This window comes from Mauremys reevesii, linkage group 8 (assembly GCF_016161935.1).
Source record: "Mauremys reevesii isolate NIE-2019 linkage group 8, ASM1616193v1, whole genome shotgun sequence".
NCBI lineage: Eukaryota > Metazoa > Chordata > Testudines > Geoemydidae > Mauremys > Mauremys reevesii.
Window position 1 is genome coordinate 17,949,480 of NC_052630.1, and position 19,064 is coordinate 17,968,543.

Genomic DNA, 19,064 nt, shown 5'->3' on the forward strand with positions numbered 1-19,064 from the left:
CTCTTGCAATTTTACTCAACAACATGTGATCAAATAAACCCAACGTTGATCAAGCAAGCTGTACATGAAAAACAAGTTCTCTTTGACCAAAGCAACAAAAGGAAAAATAAACCTACCTTCTGTGACTCCTATGTCAATAGTTCCTTTTACTTGACTAAAGCACCACAGCACATCCTGCATGAGGTTTCCAAATCCTGCCAGTGAAACACATGCAGAAAGAAGATAAGATGTAACCACACATGTCTATAAATGGTCTTTCTTTAAATGAACAAACATTCACTAAATCTACAACCACTGCATGAGGATAAATATGTGTTCACCTGGTATCATTCTTCCAGGCAAAATGATCACCTAATGCCGGGAAACTAAAAACATTATGCCTGTGTTTGTGAATTGCCTCTCTGTCTGTTCTCTCTGTACCATCTTAGGGCTATTTCGAAAACGGTGCAATTGGAGCCAGTCTCCTCTACATCATTGGCAGCATCATAGAGGAGTCAGGAGGCCCTGCAGTCATGCTCTTTGTCACAGCCTCTCTTCGTCAGAATACTAATGCTCTCAGTCATTTCCATCTTTGTGAAAGAGACTGAAAGAGAGAGAGAGAGAGAGAGAACAACAAAACAACACCATTTTTTCTAATTTGTGGCCTACGAGTTGTCAATTGCTTGGCAATTATCTCTGCAGAATGAAACCATTTTAGTTTAAGATAATTACAAGATTGTTAGATTAATGTTTGCCTGGAAGATTCTAGTACTTTATAGTTGTTATAAAAGGGTACAGCATTCATATTGTAAGCATCTCCATGTAAACAGTAGCAATCTACACTGAACCTAGCATGGTAATATGTTGCATCTGCTGCTGCTCCTCATTTCCTTGAGGGCACAGCAAAAAGTTCTTCTTTGCAATATATCATTCACTATGGCACACAAAATCCTTAACTCCAAAGTCAACCTGCTTTATTTAATCTAATATACCACTTTTTATCTAAGGCTGTCAAAGCATTTTAAAATATCAGATTAAGGAGGCTTCACAACAAGCCTGTGAGGAAGGGAAATATTATTATATCAGTTTTACAGATGGGTACACTGTGACACAGAGGTTAAGTGTTTTGCCCTCAGCAAATCAGAGAAAAATCTCAGAACCCAGAGGTCCTGACTCCCAAAGCTCTTTAACCATGAAAATCACACTCCCTTCCTTCCCTTTTTTAGATAAGGATAGAGATATACATATATTAAGATGTAAATATAGGTTAATGATATAGACTAGCTGGCTCTTAGGCTAAAATCCTATGAGGAGAACTGTCTTAGTGAGATTTCTGCCATATCTGAATCAAACCTAGAAAATAACCTTTTTCTGCTTTTGTATCAAACTAGAAAGAATCAAATTGTAGAATTTAGTTTGGAACTTGTGTTTCAGATCTATCCACAGAGAAATAAGGGGTTCAGATCTGATCTACTAGCTTTCTTTCATTCATCCATACGTTATACAGCCATATGCCTATCTGTCTCTCTATCTGTCTTTCTGTATCACACTGTGGTTTGTGTTTATTCTGTTAACAAATAGGCCTAGAGCGTTTAGTATAAACTGTTAAATAAAACTTCCATAAAGCTTTGCAAAATTAGGCTTAGAAAAATAAAAATATTAGCAAGCAAATTTTATATTGCTTGTGAAGTAAAATATATCTGAAGGTCAGAATCTATTTTTGCACACTTATTTTTGCAGATGCTTAAACATATATACTTGTAATCTGCTCTGACTACTCAAATGGAAAGTTATAAGGTTGTAATCAAAACTACAAAAAATTGGAAAATATGCAGAGAAGGGCAACTAAAATTATAAGGTGCATGAGACAGATTCCATATGAGGAGAAATTAAAGTAACTGGGTCTGTTCAGCTTAGAACAGAGATGACTAAGGTGCAGAGTAATATGAAAGAGGACTATAAAATCATGAATGGTGTGAAGAAAGTGAATAGAGAAGTGTTATTTACCCCTTCACAGGACACAAGAACTAGAAGTCACTCAACGAAATTAATAGGCAGCAGGTTTAAAACAAATATAAGAAAGTACTTCTTCATACAACGCACAGGCCAAAAATATAACTGGGTTCAAAAAAAGAATTAGATGAATTCATGGAGGATAGGTCCATCAATGGCTAGAAACTGGGACTGGACCACAGGGTGCGGATCACTCAAAATTGGCCTGTTCTGTTCATTCACTCTGAAGCATCTGGCACTGGCCACTGTTAGAGAAAGGTTACTGGGATAGATGGACAATTGATGTGGCCCATCATGGCCTTTCTTTGTGTTTTTAAGTAAATCTCACAAAAGTATAAAATGTTCCAACTGCAAAGGGAAAAATAAGTAATTAATTAAGAAGTGTTATTGTCTCCTTTAGCCAAATTTGTTGTAACCTTTTGTACACTGAAAATCTGAAGTGTATTAAATGTAACTGTCTAAACAAATAACCACAAAGTAGACATTTAATAGTAGTTAAACAATAATAAGTTATGCAGTAGCTGTATTGTAAATATATAATAAGCGGGGGAGGAGGGAGCAGAAGGACTCAGCCCACATGTAACATGCTGTCATGTCTTTAGTCAGGGCAACCTGACTTAAATAAACCAAGTTGGACTTGACCACCTAATGTCTCAGTAATCAATTATCTAACAAGATCCCATTTATTACAATTCTATGCAAAGCGTTAACATTAACATTAATGTAACATTAAGACTGAAAAATAAAGCATCCAAATATTAGGAAATGCAGAATGAAGAAGTAAAGTCTACCCTTAACTCTGCCCCACTGTGTTTAAGCCTCAAGTATGGTTTTTCTTTATATTGTGATCAATTATTTATAAATTAATATAAAATAAAGTGGATTTTTAAACACTTCAAATGTTTATATACTGTATGTTATAATAGAGTATATATAGTTTTCAGAACTTTCTTGATTTTAAGTATCAATGAGATCTACAGAACAAGCCAAGTTTGAACAAAAATGGTGGAGTAGTTCTAAAATTATGAACATGTAAAGTTAAATGGCCAGATTCTGAGATGATCTCATATTTGAGGTGATCCTAGTTGGAAAGAATCTTAATTTTGATATGACTCATAGCTGGCCAATATTCTGAGCCATGTTAGCTCTGAAATTTACCCAATTTTAAAAAGTAGTCTGAAGCCTACAGAGGGTATGTCCTAATATCACTGCATACATTTATTTTATTTAATATTTTCTACTCATACTGAAGAAATCGACCATTTCCTTCTAAAAGACTCAAAATTCCTGCTCCTTGGCTGGGTGACCAACCACTTTTAAAGGGCTTCTGAAAGTAGCATTTTTGTCTATTCAATCCCCTGCTTGCTCACAAGAATGGACTTAGGAGAGCAGATGGATAGTGTGACATATTATGAATGCACAAAACCCCTGATTTTCATGTTGACATCTTGCCCAGCTTGGGAGCTGGGATTCATCATCATTTGCAGCCCTTGTTTAGGAAACACTGGTGATTTTTTTTCCAGTATCAAGTCAGTTTAAAAAAAAAATAAAGTGAGTTTTTAGTTAAAATGTAGACCTGTCAAACTTTATCAACATCCCTGAAAAGTGATGCCATATGACATTCTAATTGTTATGGTAAAAATTAAAACAGGCTGGACTGGCATGCAGCTCACAGATCTCCTGCCAATCCACTGGTCTGTGATACAATCACAGCTGCTTCTATACACTCCTTAGGAATATATTTCTAATTTATATGATAACAAACAAATGCAAGTAACTAACATGAAAATATTTTGATTATCCTTCTTCTTTTCTGTAGGTTTCCATTAGTAATTCAGGCTCTGACTATTTGTGAGAAAGATCCCATGGTGCTTTTTTGCAGAAGTTAACTGCAATTTCTTGGCCAAATTTTACCTCAGGTAATTACATTTTGACATCCTAAATCCTGTACACCCTCTTCAGTTTCAAAGGGATATCATGCCCAATTCTGTCCTACATTACTTAGGTGCTGTGCACATTGGCTTCAGCGAGAGGTATGCATTTATGACTGAGGGCAGAATTTGGTCTGTGTTGTGTCGTGCTCTGGTGTCCTAGTTAAGCTACTACATTTCATCCTTGAGTTGGCTGCATTTCTGTGAGGGAATAGGTCATCCTTGTGGTGTTTGTAAGAGCTTCTTACCCTAGTACAGCACTTTGAATCCTCCAAAATGAATACATTTAATATTACTTGGCGAAACCCTGATTTCTTTAGTCACTCCTTACTCAGCCATTACTCCCAGTGGGCCAAATTCATCCCTAAATGGATTAATTCACAACAGAATTTTTTGCCTTAGTAAAGACTGAATAAAAATGAGTAACAACTTCAGGATTTGACCCTAATTAAATATCTTAGCAAAGAAGATTATGATTGTGCATACTGGAAGGGGGGGTGAGATGGAACAGGAAGTAGATGAGGTACTTGCCTCATTACTTCTCTGTTGTAATTACTGGGAGATCATTCAGGCCAGTGAAAATAGTTGTCTCAGCCATATAAGGTGTTATTTACTTGAAGACATCTGCTTTAGTTTGAACAGAGACTCAGTTTTTCTCTTGACTTATACTGAAGATTCAAGTTGCCTACAAATGTCACAAAAAGTCTTTATCTCCTTGAAACATTCCAATATGAAAAGGTTGTAAATGAAATCCTCTTTTTAAACAACTGAAATGTATAATTTTTGCAGGTTGTAGTTTTTAAGAGATAAAGCCCTTCGTCTTAAGTCTAGATTGTTGTAACAAATATTATAGAAAACATCCAACTAACTTTTTAATTTGATTAAATTTGAATGAGAACCAACTTATGGTGACCTTCAGAATAAGCCAAAAGTTGAAGACACAGGATGATGAACCACAATGTCAAAAGCCAATAGTTTGCTCTTTTAAACAATGATCTATTTTATTAGGAAAAAAATTATTGCCAAGGTAACAGTTCCATCACATGGCTCAAATAGACTCAACATGTTTTGCAACCTCAGTCCCCAAAAATCTTCAAGATAAATGTATGCAGATCACAACTTCTAAGAGGAAAGCTGTACACATCTTCAGAATTGTAACATTTTCAGTTTTTAATTAAAACTTGTATATTGGGGGATGCACTGGTAGGAAATCTTGGCAATTGGATTAAAAATAGTGACAGACTGCAATACCCCAATTAAAACTGAGTAGTGCCATAAAAATGTTCATGACACTGTAGAAAAACAAAATTTGGATTTGTTTTTGTTTCCTGCATGATCTTAGATTTGATTTTTCCTTAACTTTCATCTCCATCTTTTTTCCCTAATTAAATGTTATCTCATTACAGTTGTTCTTCCCTCAATATATATATACAGATACAAAAAGTCACATATCCTATAAGGTAGTAAAGAAGCAACCAGTACTGATTTGTTTCATCATCCTTGATTTCAATGGTCTCCAGAATCACTATGATGTGAACTTTGTCAGTGCTGAACAACTGGGAATTGCGATTGTTAATTTTTGGAAATATATTCCCTAGTCTTAAAGAATTTAATTTTCAGATAACTAGTTTGGGCAGTTTAAAGAAATAAAGGACCTGAAAAGCAGAAACTAAATAATGGAGCATAATTTTGATAATTGAAACAAATCCATCTCTTGTTAGATTTTCAATTTGATAGACATTCTTTTTTATATTGAAACTCTGCATCAGCATAACTGGCAATTATTTTATTTAGTGGGTCTAAATCTAATGTCTTTTACAATCTTTATCCTCGTGTAAATCCATGGATTTCAGTGGAGTTATATCTGATTTACTGCAGTGTGAGAACAGAATTTGTTTTATTATTTATTACTCATAATTATTATTGCTTAGTTTTTATAGAATACATAATGTTTTACCCACATGTAAGATAAGGTTCCTGCTTCAAGGAATTTAACTCAGGCCAGTAAGATTCAGAAGGTGACATAATTAAAATGCAGATCAGATGGGAAATGTCACAGTCGATATGTCTACACTGCAGTGGGAGCATGCATCCCAGAGCGGGTAGACAAACCTATGCTAGCAATATTTGAGCTGCATGCTAAAAATAGCACAGAGCTAGCACAATGCACATAGCAGTGTGACCATGGCAGCATGGGCAGCAGTTTTGGTAAGCCACTCAGGTACAAATCTGACTGACCCTTGGGTATATTCTTGGGTATCTAGCCCAAACCATTTTAAAGAATTAAACAGAGGCTGCCTTGTGCAAGAAAATTGGGGTGCAGTTCCAGATGAAGGAGGCATCAGGGTGAGGTGAAAGCTAGAATAGAATACGATGGGCCAAAACACCCTCTTTACCTGCTTGGACAAAAGGGATGATTTCCAGTGATTCTAGGTATGAAAATCAGAGAGACACTGACACATGGATTTTTATATATAAAGTAAGCCTCGTTATTTCTCTGAAATACTGTCCACATTGAAATGTGAAGTGACTTACAGAAGGGTTTGTGCCCCCTTTATAATACTGATTTCCCCAACCCTGTAGCACTGTCCTTGCTCAAAACTATGGAGTTTACCTATCTAAGTTAATGTTTACTGGCTCAGCATAAATGTAAACAGGGTTCATCATTGGGAAAAGGTCATAAGGAGCTCATAGCAGCCTGGATGTAGAATAGCATAGTAGCACAGGTTGCTTCTCAACTTCGATCTCAGTTAGTGTTCAATATTGCTCCTGCTAGTTATACAATAGCTGAAGAGAAAATCTAACATAGGCAAATATATAGAGAAAATTTGAAACAGTATTCTAATGTCAAAGTGTTATCAAAATATTGAGCTCATGTTCATTCACAAATATTCAGGTTCTAGAGTTTTTTATGTTTGTGAATGTTTATCAGGCTAACTAGATGCAGCGCTAATAAAATGTTAGTTAATTACTCTGAAAACTGTAACAAGTTTCACAAAACAGTTGTGAGATTAGATCAACATCTTATTAGGGAGCAACTTTTCTTGTAAGAACCAAAAAGGAATTTCTGCTTTCTCTTCAGAATTTCACAAATTCTTCCCTGCTGGGTGTCTCTGTTTATCCAATAGGGGATAGTACAAGGATGACAAGTTTTTGTGGTACAATAAGGACTTTTGTGCATTTATGCATTTCTTACAGCATTAGGCAGATTTCAGCACTCATTTGGAGGATTTTCAGTTGACTGTTCTATAACGTATATGTGCCAGGGCTTTAGTCTTGAACAATCCGAATGTTTGCTCGTCTCTTTGCCAACTAGTACCCAGGCACTAAAGAGATTTAACCAATTAGTGGAGCCCCACTTCTGGAGTTTGAACTTCTTTAGTTGTGCTACTACTTGTGCATTATTGTGTGCCTAATCTGAGTGTTCAATTGTCATGATTGCAAGTGCAAACTAGGTAAGTAATAATGGAAATAGCCAGTTCTGGACATTTGTATACACAATGGTAATTAATCTGTGACTGCATAGGTACAGATACCATGGTTACCAGTATGAGCTTCCATAGGAAAGCCTCTTCCACTTGAGTTAAAGGAGTAACTGTTAATTTTTGGTAAGTAGGAGACTCTTATTCCTACTAGGGCCAATGACTAAATGTAAACATGACCACATGAACTAGACCTGTGTATAGCATAGTTAACCTATTTACATGTGCATTTGCAGTAACTGAGCATGCATAAGCACATCATTACACATGTATTTAGTAAGGGTAAATGTTCACCAAAAATATTAGAAAATTTAATTCTTGGTGTTCTGCACATATCTCAGAGTCGTCTTATCCTTCTTTCTCTTAAGGGCGTTGAAAGTGGTAGTGTTGATAAAGTGTTTACTGGTATGAAACTGAGTGACTAATTATCTGGAGCCCTCAAATCACTTTACAAACATTTCTTAACTCTCATAACTAGGGCTGCTCAGAATTTTTTTCCATGGACAATTTCAACTTTTGGGTGAAAAATTAAAACATGAAAATGTTCAACTGGAAACCTTCCACTGAAAACTGAAAAAATTTGATTTGGAAATGCCACCATGTTGCTTCAAGGGGGTTGTAGTTTGGGTGTTGCATGTCCCCATTCTCCTCAACAGGCTGGACTACATTTAGAGATGCAGTGTGACCAGGGATCCCGGCCAGGGGCAGCTCTAGACATTTTGCCGCCCCAAGCACGGTGGCATGCCACGGGGGGCGCTATGCCGGTCGCCGGGAGGGCGGCAGGAAGCTCCGGTGGACCTCCCGCAGGCGTGCCTGTGGAGGGTCCGCTGATCCCGCGGTCTGCTGGATCCGCGGCTTTGGTGGACCTTCCACAGGCACGCCTGCGGGAGGTCCACCGGAGCCGCCTGCCGCCCTCCCTGCGGCCGGCATAGCGCCCCCCGCGGCATGCCGCCCCAAGAACGTGCTTGGTGTGCTGGGGCCTGGAGCCGCCCCTGATCCTGGCCCATCAAGGAGTATGGTGACCTGAGACAGCTAAACTACAGCTCCCAAGAGGCAATGGCGACATGGCCAAATGGAATTTTTTTCATTTTAATGAATGTGTTTTTTTCCATGAAATGTCAACATTTCCTGTGGAAAACAGATAGTTTTTGCAAAATCTTTTTGTCACAAACTCAATTTCCTGTCACAAACCAGTTTTAAAGGAAGATTTTCCAACAGCTCCATTCACAATGCCTATTGTGCCTTTCTCTGGACTTGACAATGCCTAGCACACTTTGGGTGCTTTGTCTATCTAAATAATGAACTGGAGAGAAGGGAACATCTAAACCGATTGACGATATGCCTTCCATTACAAACGGTGCCTGAATTCCTTTAGACTGTAAAGAGCTACAGGGCAAGGGACTTTGCTGTTTATTAATCCTTTATTTGACGGTATAGGGCCAGAGCTATATAAAGAAATCTATCTACCTATGTATGGTGGGAGAGGGGCTGCCCCTTAGCTGTTTGCTTGCACTGTACCACACAGACTGGTAGTCCGGTTATAGCTTTATAGGGCTCTGTGCACATTTTGCTGCAGGTGTCAATAAAGCACGTGGGTGCGCACCTTGCAATGTGGCATGCGCGTACACCACTTTGCCATGTGGCCCCAAGGGTGATTACCCTGGCCATGCACTCTGCGGCACTGCAGGAGTTAAAACCGTGCAGCGGCGAGGGGGAGGGGAGAGCGGCACTCCTGACTCAAGATGGCTGCCTGTGGAGAACAGGCGCCCCGAGGGAACGAGAAAAAGCCCAAAGGTGTGAAGACCGCGCATGCGCAGCTAATTCATCTTCGGTCCTAAGAGCCGCCCCTAGCGCCCAGAGCATTCGCGCAGACTCAGTCCCTGATCCGTCTGGACGTGCGTCGTTGGAAGCTGGAGCTCGCGGGTGGGCGCGTGCGGCATGGCTGCAGGGCTGGTTCAAATGCTGCTGCTCTCACAGCTCCAGGTGCAGCTGAGCGTGCCGTGGGCTGCAGGTAAAGAGCGAAGGGCAGCGAGCGCACTATAAGTACTTAACATTTAAAATAATTGATGCGGGCAGTAGATGAGGGTAGTGATAAATCACAATACATGCACCAATAAAACTAAGAAATGGCAGTCAGGAATAACTGAAATAAATAACAGGCAAAGGAGTAATAAATCTTGAAAGTAACAATGCTTCGTAATAGATAACGATTATAATATAATCAATGATGCAGTTTAATTGATAATTTAATAAAAACATAATGATTAAGCGTGCATACACTAAATAAGCATATTTTAATACAGTTGGTATCATAATATATAATAAATAGTATTAAAATAATTGAGCAAACATCATAAAGCCAAGAATACTCACCCCATAGTAAACAGATATATTAGTGTTAAGCAAGCCATAAATATCCAAGAGAATTTATATTTGTATAGGGGAGAGGGAGAGGGACATTTGATATGATACAAGATTTGAAGGGAGAGAAGAGGAGGTGTTTAAAAACTCACTTTATAAAATGCACAAAAAAAGGGTGATGATTTTAGCCAATAAAAAAATTAAGTCATAACAATTGCAAAGACAGAGAGTCTGTATCTGTCTCAGCGATAGAGAATGTGTATCTATTTTGCAAATAATGTTCAAAGGTATTAAGATTGTGAACCTATAAGCTGCTCCAACACCTAAATGATTTTTTCCAGGGGTGACAGAGAAATCATCTTTCTATCACTAAGCCATAGCCTCTCTAGTTATGAACATTCTATCCTCATGCAAGGAATGTACCCAACCCACCACCCCTTATGTATTTATTTGCCTTATTTTTATAATACCACACCCCATTTACTTTTGTGTGCACCTTCAGAACCTTTACTTGGCTTCCTCTTCATATAGGAATTGTACAAATAAAATATTGGGGTGAGTTGCCCACTGTATTTTGCACAAGGAACTTAAAAAGTAAATAAAATTTGGCTTTCTTCATTAATGAAAAATGGACTGTCTTTCTATGACTCTGGACTATATCTATTGTAAAGGGGCCTTGATCCTGATTAGGACCTCTGAGTACTATTGCAGTATAAGTATTTAATAATAGTATGTATGGTAAGTTCTTGAACTGAGGACCACATTTCTAGTTTAGTTCTTATGTCATTGTGGTCTTATGTCATAATGAGAACTTTAAACTATCAGTGGCTGTGATTTTGGATGGAGACTGTTGACTGTATTGCCTAACTTAACTGAATGCAATGGAAGAGTGTTGATTATAGGTCAGGGATCCGCAACCTTTCAGAATTGGTGTGCCGAGTCTTCAATTATTCACTATAATTTAAGGTTTCGCGTGCCGGTAATACATTTTAACCTTTTTAGAAGGTCTCTTTCTAGAAGTCTGTAATATATAACTAAACTATTGTTGTATGTAAAGTAAATAAGGTTTCAAAATGTTTAGACGTTTCATTTAAAATTAAATTAAAATGCAGAGCCCCCCAGACCGGTGGCCAGGACCCGGGCAGTGTGAGTGCCACTGAAAATCAGCTCGCGTGCCACCTTCGGCACACATGCCATAGGTTGCCTACCCCTGTTACAGGTACTGTTACTCCTGCGGACTGTAGTTCTGAGTCTCGATTCTCTTAAAACAAAACTGAGCTTCCAGTCTGCATACTGTGATACAGTCTGGCTAGTGTGTACATTGTATGTGCTCCCAACTATTATTGTATTTGAAAATTATAAATAAAATATGGCATAATCTACACCATGAAGGTAGATTTCTCCTCTGATACTAGCATAGCAGAACTTGATGCCAAAATTTCCCTCTTTGCAAGCCTGGTCCAGCTGCACTTTGTGCAGGAGCCATTTCCATTTAAATCCCATTGGAAAAGGGCTGTAGCATGAAACCCCGTACACGTTTTCTGAGAAAATAATTTTCCCATTGGTTTTCCTGTTTCATATTAATAGTTCTGCTTACAAGGAGCATTCAAAAATACTAAATTTAAAACAAATTTGTTGCCATGAAATTTGGAGGAATGGATCAAGATCTGATATGAAACATATTTAAACCAACACTATTTTGAAAGTAGGGGTTTTGATGAAGACTTAGGGGACTGTTTTCTCCAAAAGAGTCATTAATGAAAATTTGTTAAGATGCTGAGTGCCCTCAATTCCCTTTGACTTCAGGGAGAGATGAGCATTGAACAATTGCATTATCAAGTTTCATTAAAGAATTAAACCTCACCCCCCTCCCTTTGAGGTAGGAAAGTATTATCATCCGCATGCATCAATTAAAGCATCACAGACCAGACATAACATCCAAGATACTTGTATTTCAGTAGTTCCTACAGTCTCTTAGCTGATATTAGGGGTCCATTCTGCTAAGCACTGTACAAACATATTGTAAGAGACAGTCCTGGCCTCTAAGAGTTTACAGTCTTAATAGACAAAGAGTATTCAACCCATTTTACAGATGGGTTTGTAACAGAGGCAAAATGACTTTACACAAAGTTACAAACAAAGTCCATGGAGGAATTGAGAATGGCTCTGTTGAGTCCTATGCTGGTGCCTTAACCACAGGACCATCCTTCCTCTTGCATTTAAGAGACAGGTGCTTTAAAAATCTTGCTTTTATCAACTGTAATATGGGAATTCCATCAAGCTAAGTGAAGACAGCTTTTACATTGGAGCAATATACAATCAGATCTGGTCCATTTCTCTCCTTATGCATTGCTCAGTTAGCCACAGGAATGATGTTTAGCATGCATTTTGAAGTGTGGTTTTACAATTAAAACTAGAGAAATACCATGTCAGTTGAGAACAAAACCAAACCTGAGCTGTTTCTCCTAATCTATTCCAATGACAGAAAAAGAGCAGTGATTTTGTCTGCTGACCATTCAGTTGAACTAATGTCATGAGATCAGACTGGCAGCAAAACAAGTAGCTTCACTGCATGTGTATGTAGGTGCACCTAGAAAGAGCTCCTAGATGGAGTCTGTTGTGGGCAAATGTCTCTGGGGAGTGCCTCCAGGACTCCTGCCTCTGAAAGAGCACAGCACATGTTCTCTCCTCTATAAGGCCAGCCTTCCTTTCTGTCCCCTTTGATGAAACTAGACTGGGATTTTCAAACAAGCCTAAGAGAGCGAGGTAGGGGATTTGAGTGTCTAAATCTATAAGGCTCCTTTGAAAATTCCAGACCTAGCATTTAGCTTGAGTGGGATTATGCCCTGATTTTTGCATGAGGGTGATGAAGACCCCTTACACTCTTGTCCCCACTTGTTCTAGGCCCAGGCCCTTATTTATGTCTGCGTGGCTTGGAGATTTGTAATAGGATATAGAGCTCTTCACAGTTAGTAGCCACCCCAGCTTGGTAGGGACTGCCTGTTTTCCATTTGGTGGTTGGTACAGTGGCCTATCGAAAAATAACTGGTGGTTTCAATCCAGTCCCTGTTGGACACAGGGCCGGCTCCAGGCACCAGCATTCCAAGCAGTTGCTTGGGGCATCAATCTGCAAGGGGCGCCAGTCCCTGTGTTTTTGCTCCCAAGCAGCGCGCCGAATTGCCATTGCAGATGGCGGGGGCAGTCTGTGTGCCGTTAGGGCAGCACGTGCGTTTCCGCGGTGGCGGTAATTCGGCGGCAGCTTCTATGTTCAGTTGTCTGCGGCGGCGCAGCTTCTGTCTTCCGGCTGAAGACAGAAGCTGCCTCTGAATTGCTGCTGCTGCGGAAACGCACGTGCTGCCCTAACAGCACACGGCCTGCCCCCGCAGTCAGCGGCAGCAATTCGTTGCGCTGCTTGGGGCAGCAAAAACAGTAGAGCCGGCCCTGGTTGGACATCTATCCACATCAAAGAAACCTTCATCAAAACTGCCTGCCTTGTTGGCTGTTGAGTTATAGACTCAATGAAATGGAGAATTAGCTACCTTCTGGCCACTGTGAGAGTGCTTCCTGGTTATTGTTTGAGACACATGGAGGAGTAGTATGCGGGTGAGTTTGCACTCCCATGTGCCCCTTCTGTAGACAGACGTAAGATTTCAGGGACCCATTTGTGAACAGGATGCCTTTCATGAGTATTAGTTGTGTATCAGTATTTTGTTGAACTCCAAATACATACACAATGGGAAACTTGAGCCTTGTTTCCTAAAAGATATCCAGTCTCATTGATTAAAAAACCCCAAATTTATTATTTAACGTAAAAGTCAAATGATTAAATGGAAGTAATTTGTCTTCAAAAGATTGTAAATGCATTTTGCTTTGACTTGAAACTTCTTAGAAAGCCCAGTCGTTAGGATTCAACAACTCATGATACCTAAGGGATAATGACGATTTGCGATGTATCCACTTTTTGATTGTTTAGAAGGTCCCTCTTTGGAAAATAAGCCTATTAAAATGTGATTATGGTCAGATCGCATTGTTCCTAAAGTGCTGTCTAAGTGCAGAATGTGGTTGTGACTTTAAGAGCCACTAGAACTGATCAGAATATTTTTGTCAAACTGTTGTTTCATAGAGGTCAAAATAAATGTTGTGGAAAGGTATAGATTTCAACTAAGTTTTCAGTGGGAAGGTTTCTTTCTGAGTTCCAGGGTATTCTCTAATGACACACATACGAAAAAAACCCCCAGCAACCTGATCTTTTTCAATTCAAAGATGGGCGTTTTTAACACGAGTCCATTTTGTGAAAACACTGAAAGATTTTTTCGGTCCAATGCAGAATGAAAATACATTTTGAAATGTTGAAAGTTGTTACAAAACATTCTTGAGCCATCTCTAGTCATAACTAAAAGTCATTATTAGATAGGAGTTTGCTGGCCTATGTGAAAAGAGCTGTTGGTTACCAATGGCAAATGCCCACAGTAAAAACACAAAAGGCCTCCACAACTGACACCCTTCTTGACCCTCTCAGAGGGCAGGCTAAGGACGGACTAGGCAATGGTGATTGAACTAGACCAGTGATACTCAGACTGAGGCTCACGAGCCGCAAATGGCTATGTAAGGTGTCTCCTGCGGCTCTTGATATTAAAAAAAGTGATTTAATTAAATTATTAACCAATCAAGATGCTTTTACTATGTTGTTAACCAAAGGTAGTTGATAAAATAATAATACTTGGCCAGTAATTTTGCTGTGAGAATGATATATAATAGATATGTATAATTCATTGTTTCATTTACTATTTTATATATAAAATGTACCCTACTGTGGCTCTTTTTTGTGTAATGTTGATCATTAATTTAGCTCCCGAACCACTGAGGTCTGAGTATCACTGAACTAGACTCTTACCCCTTGCAGTAGTCCTGCAAGTCAGAGTATAGACATGGTGGAGATGTGGTGTGAGGAAGAGAAAGGATGGAGAAGAAGGAGTCTTCAAGGCTGCTTGTCCATATTTCACCACAACTGAATTCACTATTCAGGAAAAAAATGGCAATGGTAAAGTGACTCATATTTGCAAATGAGATTAATAGTTTAATACTATCAGTTCTCAGATTTACAGTACAGGGTGAACAGTAAAATAGACAAAATTGATCATTCAGATTGCTGAGAAGCTGTTTGCAGGAGGAAATAGGCTCATGTTTTACTGAGACACCTGCCTGAAGGATGGGAAGAAGTATATTTATTCTCTGTTTATTACAAGGTCTAAATCAGCATCTGTTAAATTAATTTTGTATGGTTTTTCAGGAACATTGTGAAGTATAAATTATAAAATTTGGAAAGGTAAATAATTGAATATGGTAACCAAAGCAGGTGAGATTAGAGAAGTTATTTCTGTGTGTAAAATTTGTTCCATATTTGCAACTAGGACAATATTTAAAAATGTAAAGCATATTTTTAATTCTCCAGTCTTATCAAACCAATGAACAAATGCCATTGTTGCATGATCATGACAAAGGTTTCTTCTAGTGAGTGTTTTTCCCTTGTTCAACAAAAGAATAAGAATATCTTGTAGTAATTATAGGGACACTGTCAGAGTTAGGTTTTAAACACAGCTTGATAATTGTCATATTTGATAGCATTTGCTCTAAGGATTCAGCCCACAGTGCTTTATTTATTCATTAATTTATTTTCTACATTCTAACTTGCTGTGTGCCTGGCTATGTAAGTGGAATGTACAACATGTATGAGTGTGTGTATTCACACATGCTCTTTGATTTGTCAAGTGCCTAGTAAATCTGCTGCATCATTAAGTTTTGTGTTTAAATTGAGCACCTCAGCAAGAACGCTTTGAGCTTTCAGACAGGAAACATGCCAGTGACAGACTATTAATTTTAAGGGAAAATACCTTCAAAGTGTCCCTTTTAAAATGAGGACATGGAAATGTTCATGTGTTCCTGCCATTGGTGGCACATCAGAGAGGCATGGGTTTGGAATAAGCATTAACTTTTTTAAATAGTGGAAAATAAAACTGCCGCCAACATTAGTAGTTGAGCTATAAATACAAAAACGAGTGGGATGCAGGCAGTCTAGATCATTTGGGGGTGTTTTTGCATGGTTTGGTGGCATTTGGTTTTAACAGTAGTATTGTAAGTCACAGAGTGTTCGTACATTTATAAATCATTAAACTGTCAGACTTTTAGGAAGCTGTAGGTAACAAAGTCTCATTATCAGGCCTTAAATCTGCAGTGGTCCCAGATATACAATACAGAGGAGGCACGTTACAACTAATTAGGAAAAACCCATGAGCAGTTTGGAAATTAATAATTTACCAGGAAATAAACTGCATCTTTGTGTTTTCCCTAAATATAGACTTTTTTCAAAAAGCTTTGATAGGAAGTATAGCAAAAAAACCTTTGTTCATCTGAACATTGTATCTGAAATAAACATATTTCTTTCTGGATAAGTTTTGCATATAGCAAGATAATGGTCTTGTTTTTTAATTCCCTAAAGTCAAGTTGAGATTGAATTGTCCTCAAGCATCCTGCTGGCACTATTGGCAGGGGAATTGTTATTGCATGGAGAGGAGTCGCACTGGGACTTGGACTGAAGCATTGAGATACTGCAAACGATATCGAGATACAGAACTATTAAAAATCACTAATGCGTCAGAAAAGGTAAAGCTTGTGCCTTGTGTATCATTTTAAAGCTTGACTGCAAAGACCACTCATGCTGCTTTTTATTTCTAGTCAATATTCTAGTCAGTATTTCGTCTACATTGTTGATTAATTGTATCTTTTTCCCCCCAACCTCAGAGTTATATTTCCGTGTGTTGCCAGATGCTTTTATAAGCTATATACAAACTTTTCTCTACACATTTCTGTCAGTTACAGCCCCTGCTGTTCCAGTTTTGTGCTTTTCCTAACTATACTGTGTGACAGGTTCTGAACTGTGGCATGAGAGAACTACTGTAGCTTTGGACAACTGTAAACTCTGTTGGGAGCTGAGTTCAGACCTTTGGGATGTGTCTGCACAGCAGCTGGGAGACAGACGTGCTAGCTCCGCTCAAGCTAGCGTGCCAAAAGTAGTAGTGCAGCCACAGGCAGCCTCAACTTCTGACATTTCCTAACTTTTGAGTGCTTGACTTGGCAACCATAATTTGTTTAGTTTTTTAATATTATAACAGTAAACAATATTCAGTATTTCACAAGGATTTTATGCTTATAAACACTCTACAAGACAAACTTGATGCAAATTTACATATTAGTTAATGCATTTTCAAAATAGTCATAACCTTTAGCATCTTCATGATACCTTCTCTCCAAAGATCTCAAAGCATTTTACAAACATTAATGAAGACTCCCAAATGAGGTACAGGGAGATCCATGCCAAAAAGTGTAATTGCATGAACCTAAAGTTAGGCACCTGAATAAACGGCCTGATTTTAAAAAGTGCTGAACACCCACAGTCCACAGGAAGACAAGTCACTGATCTAGGTGCCTAAATATGGAGTTAAGTACCTAACCTTGGGCGTTGTAGTTGAAACTTTTGGCATACTGTCACATGGGGAGTCTCAGATCTTCAGGAACAGAATACAGAGCTTCTGGCTTCCATATCTGGCCTCTAACTTCTAGGGGATGGTCCTTCCCTTCAAAGTTATACCCAGGATAACTATCTTCAGAATGGCACATAGGCCTTTATAAAAAATAGAATCAATGTGTGATTGATTAATTGCATTCAGACAGCAATTAATGTCAGTTAGCATTATGGTTGTGTGTAAGCTTGATGGGCACTTTGAGGGCCAGCAAATAATACGAATGCTGTTTAAAGAAGCACTAGAAGATCATTTCCACTAACAGCCCCTCTCAATGTATTGCACCATCTTCAGCACAATCATAGTTCATTATGTGAAACAGTACCACTGAAACGTAGTCATGCTTGGCCAGCACAAATTGGTGAGGGCATGACACTTATCACTAACTGTCTCCATCCACACACCTTCTCCATAATGATTGAACCTGCTTAGGAGTTTGTGGCACCAGGAGTGTTGCTGCCAATGACCCACTCTGAATTTATTCCCCTCCCCTATGCATTCCAGCTCTGTGACTCAAAGTCAGACACAAACTTAAAGGAATGCCATGTTTGCTGCAGAAGAGAAAAAAAAATATTTCCAAGGAGCTGAGGGAATATTTCCTCTAAAATCAGATATGGGAAATTTGTGATAACACCAGAGTCCCTAAAGCAAGCACTGTGGTTGCTTCAATGAAATGAGTCCCACAAGTATACTGTATAACCTTGCAGTATGATCGTCATGCTTTCAGATTGCATTGTTTATCAAATCTTGACCTGACCAAATCTGACAATGATTCTCCTTTCACTTACACTTCTTCAAAAATAGTGCAACTCCACTGACTTCATTGAGGTAAGTGCAGATTCTCACACGTGAAAGTGACCGTGAAGAATCAGGTTCCTTTGCATACTGTATAACCTGACTCCTAGACAGAAGCAATATGAGTGAGAAAAGAATGTCACACAAAGTGATTTAAAAAAAAAAAAGAAACAATAAATGAGTCATCGTTTTCCCTTGTGCAGGCTTGTTAATTAGTGATTTAAAAGATGCTGTCAAGTTCTTCATGCCCTAGTATAGACTCAACTGCAACTACCTTTCTAGGGAATAACGTAGAGTTTGTAAGCTCTCCAGTAACTCTTGGATATGCTTCTTTTAAAACACGGATCCTTGCAAGGACAAGAAATTAATAAAACAAGGAGTATGTTGTCTTGTGAACTTGATACAAAAGCAAGCCTGTTTATGCAGTCTGTCTTGCACGCTCTTTTGTTGTCCAGGTACAGATCTCTGCCTCTTCATCCAAATTAAATGCCTTTTTTATTCTGATGTTCAATAACTCTTTAAAAATCAAATATGGTTGGGTATAGATTGCACACAGCTATTGATTAGTTTGCTGGTTTATGATGTTTACTACCAGCTGCACTGTTTTCAGTTCTGGTGTTAAGTGAGTCTAATGCATATTTTATGTCACTGGGCCAGAGTCTGCTCTGTGCTACTGAGCAAGCCTATTGACGTTAATTGGGTTGTTGGTGTATAACTAGGAACGGAATTTGGCCAAATGTGTATATAAGGCTGTGCTATCTAGTGCTTAAGAGAGTCAGCACTTCTTGTTTTTCTTTACAACTCAACCACTGATTCATTGTATGACCTCAAGCAAGTCACTTAAATTATCTGTGCCTCAGTTTCCACATCTGTAAAATAGGGATAATGTCTTTTTCTCAGGGTGGATATGAGAATTAGTGTCTGAA

At 38.6% G+C, this 19,064-nt stretch overlaps 1 protein-coding gene and 1 long non-coding RNA gene across 7 annotated transcripts in view; one reads left to right on the forward strand and one right to left on the reverse strand.

Annotated features, from left to right (window-relative positions):
- Positions 1-116: 116 nt before the first annotated feature.
- Positions 117-18,237, reverse strand: LOC120370362. The gene is made up of 3 exons (XR_005583714.1): positions 18,132-18,237; positions 321-583; positions 117-194 (listed from the first exon to the last, which is right to left on the reverse strand). It is a non-coding gene; the product is annotated as an uncharacterized LOC120370362 (long non-coding RNA).
- LOC120370360 overlaps positions 9,290-19,064 on the forward strand; it is a 79,741-nt gene continuing 69,966 nt past the window's right edge. For all 6 annotated transcript variants that reach the window (XR_005583713.1, XM_039484924.1, XM_039484925.1 and 3 more), the window contains exons 1-2: positions 9,290-9,416; positions 16,263-16,426. Coding sequence is in view for 5 of the 6 variants with exons in the window: in XM_039484924.1 (XP_039340858.1) it covers positions 9,344-9,416; positions 16,263-16,426 (237 nt within the window). In the remaining variant the exon portion in view is untranslated. The remainder of the gene's footprint in view (positions 9,417-16,262; positions 16,427-19,064) is intronic.